At 42.2% G+C, this 18,233-nt stretch overlaps 1 protein-coding gene across 1 annotated transcript in view; it reads left to right on the top strand.

Moving 5' to 3' along the window:
• Positions 1-2,415: 2,415 nt before the first annotated feature.
• Positions 2,416-18,233, top strand: part of si:dkey-57a22.11 (uncharacterized protein LOC569865 homolog) — a 36,636-nt gene continuing 20,818 nt past the window's right edge. The window contains exons 1-5 of the mRNA XM_034165221.1: positions 2,416-2,506; positions 2,624-2,799; positions 4,356-4,433; positions 6,245-6,309; positions 17,984-18,117. Coding sequence (XP_034021112.1) covers positions 2,422-2,506; positions 2,624-2,799; positions 4,356-4,433; positions 6,245-6,309; positions 17,984-18,117 — 538 coding nt within the window. The 5' untranslated portion in view covers positions 2,416-2,421. The remainder of the gene's footprint in view (positions 2,507-2,623; positions 2,800-4,355; positions 4,434-6,244; positions 6,310-17,983; positions 18,118-18,233) is intronic.

Raw genomic sequence — 18,233 nt, 5'->3', positions numbered from 1 at the left:
AAGCTTACTTTGGCGGCCATCTTGAAAAATCACAGATTTGAAGCCTTTCCACCACTTAGATTTTAGAGGATTTTTAATATGTCTTTTCTGAGGCCTTTCTGCACGTAGTGGTGATAGAGAAAATTCTTTTGCAATTTGTTTGAGGTTGACCCCTTTTTTTTGCTAGGTTTCCTGGACTGTAATTCACGTTCTTTATTATTATCATGAGAGTTCTCTCTGAGCAGCAAAGAATGAGGGAATGACCCTGTTGAGTCTGATGATTTGCGGACGTTTATGCTGGATATTACGTAGCAAATTGAGTTTTACCAGCGATGCATTAGTGGAGCTGGTAAAACTTGATATTTGTGACTAATCCAGCATGAATGTCTGCAAATCATCAGACACAACAGGATTATTTCCATTCTAATCCAATTCCATCGGTTGCACAGTTTATTTTTCTGTAATTAATTCAGTGGGCAAAGCTTACAGTAGCAACAGCGTCTTCATGCCAAACTTGAAATTCTCTGAGCCCACGCAAAGATTTCTCCATCTCAACTGCGGTCAAATATTTTGCCACCATCCACGTGACATTTTATGGTCAGAAATTTGACACGATTAACCAGTCAGATTTGTGGAACAAATGTAATTGGATTAGAATATTAATTATATCACCCTCAATTTTATTTTATTTATTCATTTCTCACTTAATTGACTTGACTGGTTATACGCCCTCATCGTTCAGGGCCTGAACTCAGTTTCCCGTGTCACTGCCTTACGTAGCCAGCAGAGTTAGAGGTGGATCTTTATCTTAATCTAATATATAAGGCTGAGTGTGTGTGTATGTGTGTGTTTGTTCGTTTGCTTGCTCGCTCGCTATGCACAGCCACAGTAATTAAGCAATCAGCACCAAACCTGCTATGGTGACTGGGGGCACCAAGGGGGAGGTCACTGGGCCCCCTTAGGTTGAAAGAATACGTGCGCGAACACACACACATGGTCAGTCTTGCATATTAGATCATGACCTGCTCACTGGAGCCCTTATTTTTGCAGTTCATGTGGTACTCAGGTCAAGTAGCAGCATCACACTTTACTTACTACATAGTAGCGGCTGGTTAGGGTGTACTTTAATTGCAATCTGTAATTGTAATTTAATTACAATAAATACAGGGGTCACCAGCCCTGTGCTAAGAAGGCCCCAGTCCTACAGGTTTTCCACATTTACCTACTCAAGTCACACCTGATTTTTTTTCAAAGTGGTGTCTTCCAGCTCTTGATTGGCTGAGCACACCTGATAGAGTTAATTACCTGGGAGTGGAACAGGGAGAATAAGAAAACATGCAGGGCAGGGGCCCTCCAGGAACAGGGTTTGGCACAGAATGATCCAGAGAAGGTCATGTGGTCAAATGAGACCAAAATAGAGCTTTTTGGTATCAACTCCACTTACTGTGTTTAGAGGATGAGAACAACCCCAAGAAAACCATCCCAACCGTGAAGCATGGGGGTGGAAACATCATACTCTGGGGGTGCTCTTCTGCAAAGGGGACAGGATGACTGCACCATATTGAAGGGAGGATGGATGGGGTCATGTATTGTGAGATTTTGGCAAACAACCTCCTTCCCTCAGTAAGAGCATTGAAGATGGGTCATGGCTGGGTCTTCAGCATGGCAATGACCCCAAACACACAGCCAGGGCAACTAAGGAGGGGCTCCGTAAGAAGCATTTCAAGGTCCTGGAGTGGCCTGGCCAGTCTCCAGACCTGAACTCGATACAAAATCTTTGGAGGGAGCTGAAACTCCAAACCTGAAAGATCTAGAGACGATCTGTATGGAAGAGTGGACCAAAATCCCTGCTGCAGTGTGTGCAAACCTGGTGAAAAACTACAGGAAACATCTGATCTCTGGAACTGCAAACAGACTCCAAATATTAAGGTCTGTTTTTCTATTGGATCAAATACTTATTTCATACAATAAAATGCAAATTAATAAAAAATCATACAATGTGATTTTATTTTTTTATATTCTGTCGCTCACAATTGAAGTGTACCTATGATAAAAATGACAGACCTCTACATTGTAGGTGGAAAAACTTGCAAATTGACAGTGGATCGAATACTTGTTTGCCTCGTGTGTGTCTATATATATATATATATATATATATATATATATATATATATATATATATATATATATATATGGTTGACCCCCATCTAAAACACGAGTCTCTCCCTAACCCTAACCCTCCAGTGTCATAGCCGTGATTCCCTGGTTGGCTTCAGTACTAAAATAAATAATTCAACTGTACTTGTCCAATTCGGACAACCTAACAGGACTCCTGCTGTCCCAACAGCTTTTCAGTTTGTCCAGGACAGTCAGAACCCTGTGATGTAGCAAATGTCATGCCTGTGTGTTGTTGCAGTTTGGTGGTTTCCTCGCTGACTCTAAATGGTCATGATGCCGCACGAGCAGAAGAGGATCCCGTCAAAGCAGACTTCAGCTGCAGCATCAAGCATCAAGAACAAGATGCTCAGTGAGTGTCAGCCATCTTCACGCCTCTCTGACATCTACGTAACGTGCTGTGCTGCATGCTGATAAAAATGTAAATTAAGCCTGGCTATTCTGTGATGTTTCTTCATGACCACAACAGACACCTCCTCATTCTTCAAGGTGTCGCTAAAGAACAACAACAAGGCGTTAGCGCTGGCCTTAGCGGCAGAGAAGGAGAGGAGGAGGCAGCTGGAGATGGAGACGGTGTTCCTGCAGAAGCAAGTAGAAGCTGTGTGCTTTCAGCTGGCTGCCACCAGATACAAGCAGCACAAAATGGTTAGTCTCCTCCAAACTTAGTTCATGTGTCTGTCAGTTTGTCACTCTGACAGCAGTTAAAACACACGATTTTCGTAAATGTGCCCAAAGCCCTGAAATTCCCACATTGGCCACTAGATGGTGGCAAAAACTGCTCAAATGTGTGGCAAGGTCTGACTGTTTTATTCATTTGGGAAGTTAACTTTTGGTGAAAATAAGACAGTCTTAATTTCTTAATAATGGACTAGATTAATAATTTCAGGATTAATACTCTGCAGTGGCTTAGTGGAGAAGGTTGTGGGATCATTTCTCACTTTTTCTGTTTGCATATTCTCCCCGTGTTTGCCTCCAGGTGCTCCGGCTTCCTTATGCTTCCAAAGAAATGCAGGTTCAGTGAATTGGACACTTTAAGTTGACATGGGTGTGTTTGTCTGTGTATATGTGTCTGTGCGACAGACTGGCGACCTCTCTTGGGTAAACCGTGCCTCTTGCACATCACCGCTGGGATAAGCTCCAGTCCCCCCGCCTCTGTGACCCTTGACTGGTGTAAGTGGGTATAGAAAATGAATGAATGTCATTGCCGGGGCAACAACTCCAGTTGGGGATATAATCTCTCCACCTAGTCCTGGGTCTTCCCCAGGGTCTCCTCCCAAATGGACGTGCCTGGAACATCTCTCTAGGGAGGTGCCCAGGGGGCATCCTTACCAGATGCTTGAACCACCTCTGTGAACCTGGTGGGCACAGTCATCTTCTCCAAGGTGGCCCCCGTCTGTTGATACCACCAGGTGCCGGTCCACCCACAAGGTGGGTGAGCGGTATTTAAGGTGTGAGCATGAAAAGTGATTTGGCTGGGTTTTTTTTTTTTTTTTTTTTTTACTTTTCTGTAAATAAAGCACACGCTATGCATGTTTGATTGTAGAACTCATCTCCTGTTATTGCTTGCGACTTGAAGTCAGAGACCCTCCCTACACAGTCTCTGTTGATGTGTAGGAGGATGATGGTTGGAGCTTTTCCTCCTGCAGTCCACTGTTATTACGTCTGCCAAGGACGTGCAGATTTTGATGAAATTTTCACCACAGATAGATATTAGGCCATGGAAGAACTCATTAAATTTTGGAGGTGATCCAAATCCAGATTCTGGATCAAGTTTCACTTTATATAGGCTTTGAAGGATTACTTCAAAACTACTTCATGGATTCTCACCAATCTTCGACCACAGATAGTTATTAGGGCGTGGAAGACTCCACTGAATATTGGAGGTGATCTGGATTGGCAGATGTCAGAAGTCTGTGATATCTCTTGTTTTTGTGGTGTTGAGGATCAGGTTGTTATTTCGGCACCATGATGACAGTCATTTGAAATGACAGTGACAGAACTTTTTGTGTGTGTACTCATTAAGAGACTAAACTGAATGTGACAGTACCTTCAAGGACTTTAATTGAAAACATTTTCTGTATTTATTTGATCCCTACACATGTTCCAGGCCCAGGCAGAATGATGTGGTGTGATCAGAACCTGTTTGATTGTGAAGTTAAAGCACAGCTTGGCCAATGGTTTGTTGTTCTCTTCTGTCTCAGCTTTTCATCTTGAAGAGTCTTCGTCAGGACGCTCTCCATCACTTCGACATGATGGCTGAACTCTTCTCTTCAGAAAACGTGAGGACGCCTCTCGGCTGTTCTTTACCTGAACCCCAGACACGTCTCTCATGCTGATTTCCTTGAGTAAGCAGTGTAACATGCATGCCCCACAGGCCACGTCGGCCTGATTGTTTGGTTTGTTGATTTCTTTTTGGGTGAATCAGGCCATTCTGTTGCTGTCACATTGCCCGTCCCCAGGTCTCTCAGCCAGGGTCATGGAGATGTTGTGTGGCCTGTAACGGAGCTGAAGGGGTTACCCTGTTTGCTGGAGTTTTTCTTGACTAGTGTGGGAGGTTCTGCAATTTATACTCCAGTGTGATTTATATACCGAAAAATGACACATTTGTTGTTAGTAATTAGTAACTTTCCCAAAACCTCAAAGCACTAAACAAAATAAACTCTACTAATAAAACAATAAGTGGCAACAGATTACACTACAACTAGGGCTGAAACGATTAGTCGAGTAACTTGAGTAACTCGATTACAAAAATGTTCATGGCAAATTCTGTGCCTCGATGCTCCGTTTAACATTGTAGTATATATGCCAGGCCTGTGTGTGGCGCTAAATCCCCAGAAAAAAATCCAGAAGACTACAGCGTGCACATAAGCCGTATAAGAGCCGTGTAAAATAAAGCCTTTAAAGAGAGAGATGGTATGCGCTGATCATCTGAAATAGACTGACTGCACGTTTAAAGCAATCCAGTGTGTTTGTCTGTTTTTAAAAACACACGGTTTGGTCCGCTGGCTGCTCTCTGCTCTACGTACACTTTTAAGTCAACTGAGTTTATTCAAAAACCGCCTTTATTCGGATTTGATCAGAGTTTTCATCGACAGAGTGCAGAGCAGATTTATCAGTGTGGCTGTTCTGGAAAAGCTGCACTCCAGAGCCCAGTTTTTCACAGGCTGTGCTCACGTTCAGGTTCAGGCTGACTGACTGAGGATTACACCGAACACCTGTGCTTACGGTCTGGTGTCAGGGGAGTGCTGAGCTCCTGACACCGGGAAAGATCCAAAGCGTAAAGATGTGGGAAAAAAAAGAAATAATTACCCTGGAAAACAGAAAGGGATATGCTAAATTTGACAATCTGCATGATGGCACACTGACATTGTGCCATTGGTTAGGGAGAGCCCTGGACTGTTGATGCTGTTTAAAAACTCAAAAGTACTTTTTATCCGATTAATCAATTAAAAACAATTGTTGGAATACTCAGTTTCAAAAATATTCTATAGCTGCAGCCCTAACTGCAACAATCACAAATTATAGATCTGCTAATACAGAAAAAATGTCTTACACTCCAGTGATACTGGTACTGCTTTCAGCACTATCCACAAATAGATTTTTTTCACTGAGATCAGTAAATACAGTATAAAATATATTGGGGATTTTTTTTCCATTTATACATATGGCGCCCCCTATAGGTGTGTGCTCTTGATGTACTGCAGTCAGATTTCACTTCCGGTACAATGAGCCTGCCTATGGGCAGGTTTTCATGTTACGCTGTAGTAGAGGAAACACTGAGGTAGACGTGGGGCACAAGTCATGGTCACCCTGGAACCATGGCCTCAAGCTGTAAGAGCTCTGATTTTGAGGGTCCCTCATAGGCTGTGTCCGAAGTCATCCTCCAATAATTTGACATTACTTTAAAAACGTGACCCCATTATTGACGTATCGTTAAAGGTTCACCGAGGGCACAAACACAATGTAGAATAACTGGCTCCTTGCATCCCCCATCTGTGTTTTTTTTTCAGGGTCCTCGCCCATGCTCCTGTTGGTCTGTTGATATGCAGATAAGTTGTCCTTTACACAGCGCATGTCTCTTTGCCCACAGGATGTAAGCGAGGACAACACCAGCTTTTCCACCCGCACCGACACTGCCTGTCTGCAGAGCCGTGGGTGAGAAAACGCACCTTTTAAACCGGCCCGACACCTCAGACCTCCTCCAGCACTTCTGAATTACCCTCCTTGCAGCCGTGGATGTTCTGTGTGAATTTGCCGTGAACTTTTCTCCATGGCGATGTTCTCTCATGTACTGTTGTGTAATTAACAAAGTTGAGCTAGAAGCTGGACTCTGGTCTATGAAGTGGGTGTTGGGCGGGTTATGGGGTCCAGTCATGTGAAAAGCTTCGCTGACCTCGACTTTCCACGGATGTTGTGATGTTTATGGTATCTGTGAAAGACTATACAGTGCATCCACAAATTATTCACAGCGCTTGTTATGTTTAGGGATGGATATGGAAAACCAGTTCCTGTTAAGAATTGATGAGAAATGATTTGTTCCACTGCCATCAATAGCCTTTTTGCTTAATGATTCTCTTAGGCTCGTAAAAGAAACTTTAGTTTATCATCCTTGACATCATAAAAAAAGTGGTGAGGGTGGGAGGAATTTTTTTCCTTAGAAACGGGTACATAACAGCGTCATTTCAAACCTGAAAAAGGACACATGTAGCACCTGCATACCAAGTGAGGAACTGAAAAATAGGGAGGGGAGGTGATGGTCTAGTGGTTAAGGCGTTGGGCTTGAGACCAGAAGATCCTCGGTTCAAGTCCTGGAGTTTGACAAAAGGCACCTGAAGGACTCTCAGACCAGGAGAAACAAAATTCTCTGGTCTGATGAGACAAAGATTGAACTCTTTGGCGTCATGTTTGGAGGAAACCAGGCACCATCCCTACAGTGAAGCATGGTGGTGGCAGCATCATGCTGTGGGGATGTTTTTCAGCAGCAGGAACTGGGAGACTAGTCAGGATTGAGGGAAAGATGAATGCAGCAATGTACAGAGACATCCTGGATGAAAACCTGCTCCAGAGCGCTCTGGACCTCAGACTGGTGTGACGGTTCATCTTTCAGCAGGACAATGACCCTAAACACACAGCCAAGATATCAAAGGAGTGTCTTCAGGACAACTCTGTAAATGTCCTTGAGTGGTCCAGCCAGAGCCCAGACCTGAATCTGACTGAACATCTCTGGAGAGATCTGAAAATGTCTGTGCACCGACGCTCCCCATCCAACCTAATGGAGCTTGAGAGGTGCTGCAAAGAGGAATGAACCAAACTGCCCAAAGATAGGTGCACCAAGCTTGTGGCATTATATTCAAGAAGACTTGAGGCTGGAATTGCTGCCAAAGATGCATCAACAAAGTATTGAACAAAGGCTGTGAATACTTGAAAAATCTACATGTGTAGATTGTTCTTTTTAGTAAATTTGCAAAAATTTCAAAAACTTTTTTCATGTTGTCATTATGGGGTTGTTGTGAGTGGAATTTTGAGGGGAAAAATGAATTAATTCCATTTTGGAAAAAGGCTGTAACATAAAATGTGGAAAAGTGAAGACCTGTGAATACTTTTCAGATGCACTGTATCCATGTGTTCTAGACTTTTGGACTCATGCAGAAACAGCATTGGTTCTGTGTACAGTTAAACCATTGAACTTGTTGAGAGAGAAAATTCTTCTCACCTCAAGCTCAACCATAGAGGTTGTGAGTAGAACCCAACTGATGTGTTCTGTGCAAGTTCAGTATCCTGGAAAATTCAAATATCAGATCGGGACCATAGACTGTGTCTTTCCTGGACAAAAATCACTAAGGGCCCTTGTGCAAGGTCCTTAATCCCCTATTTGCTCCCAGTGGGCCTCATGTATCAACATTGCGCACTTGTGGCGTAAATTTACGGTGTAAATTTGAAGTACACCAAAGTAGCCGTGAAATGTATCAAGCAGTGCACGCCTGCCTATTTCCAGCGTACGCCTGACGTGACCTTGATAAATGCGGCAGGTGAAAACAATCGTAATTATAATAAACACGCCCATAAATATTCAGACTCCGCTTCAGACACACCCTCATTTTACGACATGGAAGCCGGGAGACGGCAATGAAAAAGAACTCCACCAATCACGACGTGTGCCAATAGAGCGCTTTTGACGCTCTATTGGCACGCGTCGTGATTGGTGGAGTTAGGGTTAGGCCGTCGTATCAGTTGTTTTTTAGTATAATCAAAAAAGTGTTACAGTGGTCCCTCGTTTATCGCGGGAGTTACATTCTAAAAATAGCCCGCAATAAGTGAACTCCGCAAAGTAGCTAGTCAGCGTTATTTTTTACAATTATTATAGACGTTTTAAAGCTGTAAAACCACTTTATACACTTTACTCAATCAGGCATGAACATTTTCTCACTTTTCTCTCATGTGTAAACACTCTCAAAGTTCAAACCTTAGTAGAAAAATAAGACCAACCTGTTTTCAGGCCCAAACATTTGTTTGAGAAATAAAAATATAACGTTTTCCTATAAATAATTATGATGGCTTTTAGAACTAACAAATTTAACTTTAACGATCAACGTACGAGGTTGGACACATAAGAAATTATTAATAGTGACTGACCAGTATTTCACAGTTCCTCTGATCGTGCCCTTATCGTCCTGACGTCGCGCCTTTTTCCACTGAGTGACACCTCGCTGCAGGTGTCTGTTTCCGAGTGAAGAACACAGTTAAGAGTAGTTGTTGGCTCTCTTTTTTTCTTCTGGGTGAGAAGATTCTTATAAAAAGACACGCAGAACACAATGCACTGTGTTAAAAAAAAAAAAAAAAAAGCATGCAAAATTGGACTAAAGAAATCCGCGAAACGACGAGGCCGCGAAAGGTGAACGGCGTTATAGCGAGGGACCACTGTATTCTCTTTTCACATGTCAGTAATTCTTGACGTGGATATTTGCTCACTCAATTAATAAGACACGCCTAATCTGTCAGATTTCTTTATTTTTAAATTTTATTTCTTTATTTTATTGTAAAAAACGAATGGAGATGACAAAACCTGATTGCAGCACGGGCGAATTAAGGGAATGACGAAATTACAGTTGTAATTATCAATTCCATTGTCTAAAATGATCACACCACATAAAGTTAAGCTCAGCGCTGCTCTGGCTCCAGGCTCTGGAGAAAAAGGCGAGCAGCGCTTTCTTTGCAGTCAGTGGTGTGGCCACGGATCGTGCTCCATAGACCAACAATCCCGCAAAAGTGGGATTTGTATTAATCATTATGTGGTATAATCAAGAAAGTGTTATTTATGTAACACATGCATTGATTTGTATAATGGCACTGTTTATCATGTTGATCATTTTCATTTTTATGTGGATTCCAGTGCTGGTTAATTTTGGTGTATAATTTACGCCACCTCTCGACCTGGTGTATATTTTCAGTGCAGCGTACGCCAACCACCACATTGATAAATGCCAAGTAGCGCAGCCATTTTGGCGTACACCCCATATACGCTCAAATATCGGCGTACGCAACGTTGATACATGAGGCCCATTGTGTGTTGGGCGCTTTGTATGGCAGCAGCCTGACATTGGGGTGAATCTGAGGCATAATTGTAAAGCGCTTTGAGCATCTGATGCAGATGGAAAGCGTGATGTAAATGCAGTCCATTTACCATTGACTAAATTCACTCTCACTGCGGTATTGTATCACTTCCTGTTCCTGAGCACAGCGGTGTTTTGCTGTATCTGTTAATTTTGGCTCTCTGTTGGGACTGTTTACACAGAGACTGCTACCTGCTGCTTTGGACTTTGAACTAATAGTCTTTTCAAGACTTTTTACTTTTTTACCTTTTTATTTTTTTTTTTTTTTTTTTTTTTTTTTTTACTTTTTTACTTGACTCTACTGGTGGTTGGCTCTCACTGCGGTATTGTATCACTTCTTGTTCCGGAGCACAGCGGTGTTTTTCTGTATCTGTTAGCTGTTTGATCTGCGCAGTTAGATTGATCTAGTTATCTAGATTACGATTTGTTTCCCAGTGTAATCTTTACGTGCCTTAACTAAAGCACTCCTTCTGCTGAATCACCTCTAAATTATTTACACATTATTCGCTTTGCGTGTTTTTAGGAATCCGCTAGCTTAGCGTAGCTACTAGCTCTTAGCCGATTTAGCATGGCGGCTTCTCCTGTCTCTCCCGCACTTTTCTGCTCTGGGTGTGAAATGTTTAGTTATTCCTCGGCCTCCTTTAGCAGTAATGGTACTTGTAATAAGTGTAGCTTATTCGTAGCTTTGGAGGCCAGGCTGGGCGAATTGGAGACTCGGCTCCGCACCGTGGAAAATTCTACAGCTAGCCAGGCCCCTGTAGTCGGTGCGGACCAAGGTAGCTTAGCCGCCGTTAGTTCCCCCCTGGCAGATCCCGAGCAGCCGGGAAAGCAGGCCGACTGGGTGACTGTGAGGAGGAAGCGTAGCCCTAAACAGAAGCCCCGTGTACACCGCCAACCCGTTCACATCTTTAACCGTTTTTCCCCACTCGACGACACACCCGCCGAGGATCAAACTCTGGTTATTGGCGACTCTGTTTTGAGAAATGTGAAGTTAGCGACACCAGCAACCATAGTCAATTGTCTTCCGGGGGCCAGAGCAGGCGACATTGAAGGAAATTTGAAACTGCTGGCTAAGGCTAAGCGTAAATTTGGTAAGATTGTAATTCACGTCGGCAGTAATGACACCCGGTTACGCCAATCGGAGGTCACTAAAATTAACATTGAATCGGTGTGTAACTTTGCAAAAACAATGTCGGACTCTGTAGTTTTCTCTGGCCCCTCCCCAATCAGACCGGGAGTGACATGTTTAGCCGCATGTTCTCCTTGAATTGCTGGCTGTCTGAGTGGTGTCCAAAAAATGAGGTGGGCTTCATAGATAATTGGCAAAGCTTCTGGGGAAAACCTGGTCTTGTTAGGAGAGACGGCAGCCATCCCACTTTGGATGGAGCAGCTCTCATTTCTAGAAATCTGGCCAATTTTCTTAAATCCTCCAAACCGTGACTATCCAGGGTTGGGACCAGGAAGCAGAGTTGTAGTCTTACACACCTCTCTGCAGCTTCTCTCCCCCTGCCATCCCCTCATTACCCCATCCCCGTAGAGACGGTGCCTGCTCCCAGACTACCAATAACCAGCAAAAATCTATTTAAGCATAAAAATTCAAAAAGAAAAAATAATATAGCACCTTCAACTGCACCACAGACTAAAACAGTTAAATGTGGTCTATTAAACATTAGGTCTCTCTCTTCTAAGTCCCTGTTGGTAAATGATATAATAATTGATCAACATATTGATTTATTCTGCCTAACAGAAACCTGGTTACAGCAGGATGAATATGTTAGTTTAAATGAGTCAACACCCCCGAGTCACACTAACTGTCAGAATGCTCGTAGCACGGGCCGGGGTGGAGGATTAGCAGCAATCTTCCATTCCAGCTTATTAATTATCCAAAACCCAGACAGAGCTTTAATTCATTTGAAAGCTTGTCTCTTAGTCTTGTCCATCCAAATTGGAAGTCCCAAAAACCAGTTTTATTTGTTATTATCTATCGTCCACCTGGTCGTTACTGTGAGTTTCTCTGTGAATTTTCAGACCTTTTGTCTGACTTAGTGCTTAGCTCAGATAAGATAATTATAGTGGGCGATTTTAACATCCACACAGATGCTGAGAATGACAGCCTCAACACTGCATTTAATCTATTATTAGACTCTATTGGCTTTGCTCAAAAAGTAAATGAGTCCACCCACCACTTTAATCATATCTTAGATCTTGTTCTGACTTATGGTATGGAAATAGAAGACTTAACAGTATTCCCTGATAACTCCCTTCTGTCTGATCATTTCTTAATAACATTTACATTTACTCTGATGGACTACCCAGCAGTGGGGAATAAGTTTCATTACACTAGAAGTCTTTCAGAAAGCGCTGTAACTAGGTTTAAGGATATGATTCCTTCTTTATGTTCTCTAATGCCATATACCAACACAGTGCAGAGTAGCTACCTAAACTCTGTAAGGGAGATAGAGTATCTCGTCAATAGTTTTACATCCTCATTGAAGACAACTTTGGATGCTGTAGCTCCTCTGAAAAGAGAGCTTTAAATCAGAAGTGTCTGACTCCGTGGTATAACTCACAAACTCGTAGCTTAAAGCAGATAACCCGTAAGTTGGAGAGGAAATGGCGTCTCACTAATTTAGAAGATCTTCACTTAGCCTGGAAAAAGAGTCTGTTGCTCTATAAAAAAGCCCTTCGTAAAGCTAGGACATCTTTCTACTCATCACTAATTGAAGAAAATAAGAACAACCCCAGGTTTCTTTTCAGCACTGTAGCCAGGCTGACAAAGAGTCAGAGCTCTATTGAGCTGAGTATTCCATTAACTTTAACTAGTAATGACTTCATGACTTTCTTTGCTAACAAAATTTTAACTATTAGAGAAAAAATTACTCATAACCATCCCAAAGACGTATCGTTATCTTTGGCTGCTTTCAGTGATGCCGGTATTTGGTTAGACTCTTTCTCTCCGATTGTTCTGTCTGAGTTATTCTCATTAGTTACTTCATCCAAACCATCAACATGTTTATTAGACCCCATTCCTACCAGGCTGCTCAAGGAAGCCCTACCATTATTTAATGCTTCGATCTTAAATATGATCAATCTATCTTTGTTAGTTGGCTATGTACCACAGGCTTTTAAGGTGGCAGTAATTAAACCATTACTTAAAAAGCCATCACTTGACCCAGCTATCTTAGCTAATTATAGGCCAATCTCCAACCTTCCTTTTCTCTCAAAAATTCTTGAAAGGGTAGTTGTAAAACAGCTAACTGATCATCTGCAGAGGAATGGTCTATTTGAAGAGTTTCAGTCAGGTTTTAGAATTCATCATAGTACAGAAACAGCATTAGTGAAGGTTACAAATGATCTTCTTATGGCCTCGGACAGTGGACTCATCTCTGTGCTTGTTCTGTTAGATCTCAGTGCTGCTTTTGATACTGTTGACCATAAAATTTTATTACAGAGATTAGAGCATGCCATAGGTATTAAAGGCACTGCGCTGCGGTGGTTTGAATCATATTTGTCTAATAGATTACAATTTGTTCATGTAAATGGGGAATCTTCTTCACAGACTAAAGTTAATTATGGAGTTCCACAAGGTTCTGTGCTAGGACCAATTTTATTCACTTTATACATGCTTCCCTTAGGCAGTATTATTAGACGGTATTGCTTAAATTTTCATTGTTACGCAGATGATACCCAGCTTTATCTATCCATGAAGCCAGAGGACACACACCAATTAGCTAAACTGCAGGATTGTCTTACAGACATAAAGACATGGATGACCTCTAATTTCCTGCTTTTAAACTCAGATAAAACTGAAGTTATTGTACTTGGCCCCACAAATCTTAGAAACATGGTGTCTAACCAGATCCTTACTCTGGATGGCATTACCCTGACCTCTAGTAATACTGTGAGAAATCTTGGAGTCATTTTTGATCAGGATATGTCATTCAAAGTGCATATTAAACAAATATGTAGGACTGCTTTTTGCATTTACGCAATATCTCTAAAATCAGAAAGGTCTTGTCTCAGAGTGATGCTGAAAAACTAATTCATGCATTTATTTCCTCTAGGCTGGACTATTGTAATTCATTATTATCAGGTTGTCCTAAAAGTTCCCTAAAAAGCCTTCAGTTAATTCAAAATGCTGCAGCTAGGGTACTGACGGGGACTAGAAGGAGAGAGCATATCTCACCCATATTGGCCTCTCTTCATTGGCTTCCTGTTAATTCTAGAATAGAATTTAAAATTCTTCTTCTTACTTATAAGGTTTTGAATAATCAGGTCCCATCTTATCTTAGGGACCTCGTAGTACCATATTACCCCAATAGAGCGCTTCGCTCTCAGACTGCAGGCTTACTTGTAGTTCCTAGGGTTTGTAAGAGTAGAATGGGAGGCAGAGCCTTCAGCTTTCAGGCTCCTCTCCTGTGGAACCAGCTCCCAATTCAGATCAGGGAGACAGACACCCTCTCTACTTTTAAGATTAGGCTTAAAACTTTCCTTTTTGCTAAAGCTTATAGTTAGGGCTGGATCAGGTGACCCTGAACCATCCCTTAGTTATGCTGCTATAGACGTAGACTGCTGGGGGGTTCCCATGATGCACTGTTTCTTTTTCTTTTTGCTCTGTATGCACCACTCTGCATTTAATCATTAGTGATCGATCTCTGCTCCCCTCCACAGCATGTCTTTTTCCTGGTTCTCTCCCTCAGCCCCAACCAGTCCCAGCAGAAGACTGCCCCTCCCTGAGCCTGGTTCTGCTGGAGGTTTCTTCCTGTTAAAAGGGAGTTTTTCCTTCCCACTGTAGCCAAGTGCTTGCTCACAGGGGGTCGTTTTGACCGTTGGGGTTTTACATAATTATTGTATGGCCTTGCCTTACAATATAAAGCGCCTTGGGGCAACTGTTTGTTGTGATTTGGCGCTATATAAAAAAAATTGATTGATTGATTGATTAAATATGTCTTGAATTTTACATCAGTGATGAAGAAATACAAACAGTATGGCACTCTATGGTAAATCTGTGTGGAGTAGACAGTTCTCAAAAACTGAGTCTGCAAGAAGGAGAAGAGTGAGGAAAGCCACCCAGACAACCCAGAAGAAGTTGCAGGCTTCTGTGGCTGTGATTGGAGAAATTGTGCACCGTGCAAGTTTTATATCTCCAGTTATACAGCTTCCTGATGAAGTGGTACAGAGGAGGATTTTCCTTAAAAGACGACCTGAAAGTTCAGCTACAATTTGCCAGAAAGTACATCTGAGATGCAAGTCTAGATTTAATGTTTTGGTGAAAGAAAACCCACTTAAACACACATCAGTGAAAAAGGACACAGGTCAATAAAATGGAATAATTATATGCAAAGCATTTTGTTTGAATAATCAACACAAACCAACAGTAGAAGTCTTTAGATATATATATAAATAAAAGAACACTGATCTAATTTTTATTTTAAACAAAATGTATTTCTTTGCTGTAGACCTCAAGATAAAAGCTGATTGTCAAGACAAAGTTTTATGGCCCTGTGTTGTGGAAGGGATATTGTCTTGCAGTCTTGAGAGGGTCTGGCCTTAGTGTCAGGTCATAAAATTTGGTTTCTCCTGGCCTGGAGAAACTCAGATTCTGACGTGAAGCCATTATAATGCCATGTAATTCATAATGACTGAAAATCCACTGATTAAAAAGGCAAGGGCTCCCCTTTGAAGAACTTTGAATTACAGTTTTGTTTTTCTCTGTGAAGCAGTGTTGAGGCCCAAAGGGATGTCTTCACTGCTTATCTGAAGATCTCCAGATGACTTAGGTATTTCTCAAATCAGAGTGGAAGCACACTCTGTTTCCAGTTGAAAACTCAGGTTTTTGTTGAGACAGCATTAATGTATTTATTTAATTAGGGCAAATCGAGGCAATGGCGCTACATGGTACAGAGGAGGATTTTCTTTAAAAGAAGACCTGAAAGTTCAGCTACAATTTGCCAGAAAGTACATCTGAGATGCAAGCCTAGATTTAATGTTTTGGTGAAAGAAAACTCTCCTAAATTAAAATGCATGAAATACTAAGGGGCTGAATACTCTTGCAAGCCACTGTATTTGATGTGTGGTTTTCAACTGATTTTCTCATTATTGCCCCAAGAAATTTATTTTCATTCCATCCTTTCAATCTATCTGTATTTGCTCATTTGTTCTACAGTTCCCAAATAACATTAGTTTTGTTTTATTCAAGTTTAATGACAATTTGTTTTTGTCAAACCACATTTTCAGTTTGTTCATTTCTTCAGTGATTTCCTCCAGAGCTATCTGCCAAACTAGAAAATGTTTGCATCCTAGTAAGAGCAGAATACTACTGGAGGAGTGATTTTGAAAGCGGAAAGGTGGGTTTGTTCTTCTCACCAAAATGGATACTGCACTCACTGCAATTTATTGTCTGGAATAGCCCCAGATTGCAGTTTAGCGCTTTTAGAATTCCAAAATTTTCACACACACATGCCGGGGGTGGTGGTGGGGGGTAAATTTGGGGTTTCAGTGTTTTTTTGTTTTGTTTTTTTTGTTTTGTTTTTCACCACTTTCATCCCTGATATCTGCAGAGAGACCAAAACCCCTTTTTGTACCAGGCTGTAGACATGTTTTTTGCTGATCTAAAGTTGGACATTTTAACGTGGACTTCTATGGGACTGTGCTGTGTTATCTTCCTTGCTGTGGCGCTTCGTCTGAGACCACTGAACTTTACGATGTGATGGGACTTGCTATTAGCAGATAACCTTATTAAATGACTCTGATCATCCCTCACTAAATGTCCCCCAAAGAACACATAACTTAGACTTGTGTTACGTTGGTATGTCAGGTCATTTTGATAAAGGTGGGCTCTGTTCGGCCCATCACTTCCACTCACTTTGGTCATGCTCGTTATAGGGGTGGTAATCTCTAGACACCTCAGTTTTATGTTCTTATGATTTATTCAGGAAACTCTCCTGCCGTTGGCGGACCTTGATTTAGGTGATGTGGTCATCAGCTCAGGGCAGCACATCATCTTTTTTTAAAATTATTATTTTGTTTAATGTCATTCTGGCATTCAGACACGTAAAGGGTGAAGGGTTCACATAATTATTCTTTCCACTGTTTGTTCTTAAAAGCCAGAATGCGCTCTGTTAAATGACATTCTGTCTTTTAAGCACTTAAGACACGAGCTTCTCGCAGTCTGACCTCTGCTTCTTCTTCTCCCCATCACTGCTGTTTTTAGGTCTACAGCTCAGTCTGCACGCCAAGCTTCAAGAGGTCCACTCTGTTCCATGACATCATCAGGATGGTTCTTTAAAGGTATCCACAGCTTCCCCAGAGCTGCAGTCACATCATGGTGACGTGCCAGAGAGTTTACCGTCGTATCCGTGCAACACGGTTTGGTAATGTCATGTCAGTGCACCACTTCAGCAGAGCAGAAATCAGGCCACATGCTTTCATCATATTGACTTCCAGCTCTGATTCAAGGAGTTTAACAAAACCATTAACATTTGCAATGAGAGATTTTTATACACAGTCCCTTGTTTTTCGTAGCCCATAAGTAATCGGACAAAGTAAATATATGGATTATTGTTAATAAGCCAAGTTGCTGTTGTCAGTGCACATGCACCAGATGGCGCTCTGTTTGCGTATCAAGAGTCAGCGATCACAAACGTGGGGCCCCTTTATTTTTTTCAGATGAGTGTGCATTATTTTCGAGCTTTTAATTTTAGTTTTCATGACCTTTTTTTTCTCCCTTTTGTTAAAGTGTGGTACACTACTGAACCAGAGACACTATCAGAAGAGTTCTACCTGGAGTTTGGAGAAAAAGAACTGGACTGTTGTTCAGTGGTACAAAGTCCTCTTTTTAGGTGAAAGTAAATTCTGCATTTTATTTGGAAATCAAGGTGCCAGAGTCTGGAGGAAGAGTGGATAGACACAGAATCCAAGCAGCTTGAAGTCCAGTGTGAAGCTTTCACAGTCCATGATGGTTTGGTCCTCTGCTGGTGTTGGTCCGCTGTGTTTTATCAAGTCCAAACTCGACGCAGCCATTTACCAGGAGATTTGAGAGCACTTCCTGCTTCCATCTGATGGCAAATTTATGGAGATGCTGATTTCCTTTTCCAGCAGGACATGGCACCTGCTGACTGTGCCAAAACTGCTAGGAGCTGTTTGCTGACCCTGGTGTTACTGGTCTTGACTGTCCCCATAGACAGTACCTCATAGATTGTCTGTGGGGTGTTGTCCAGAGCAGCTGTGCCCAGCCCTGTTCCTGGAGGGCCTGTGCCCTGCATGTTTCCTCACGCTCCCTGTTTGGTAGATGTGGAAAACATGCAGGGCAGGGGCCCGCCGGGAACAGGGCCGGGCACAGCTGGCACAGCTGGTCCAGAGGAAGATGAGAAACACCAGACATTTTAGACGAGCTGAAGGCCACTAACAAAGCAACCTGGAGTGATCGCCTCCACACACCACCGACACAGGAGCTCAGTCAAAGGGAGT

Source organism: Thalassophryne amazonica, unplaced genomic scaffold (genome assembly GCF_902500255.1).
Source record: "Thalassophryne amazonica unplaced genomic scaffold, fThaAma1.1, whole genome shotgun sequence".
NCBI classification, from domain to species: domain Eukaryota; kingdom Metazoa; phylum Chordata; class Actinopteri; order Batrachoidiformes; family Batrachoididae; genus Thalassophryne; species Thalassophryne amazonica.
This window is presented reverse-complemented; position numbering and strand designations above follow the sequence as displayed.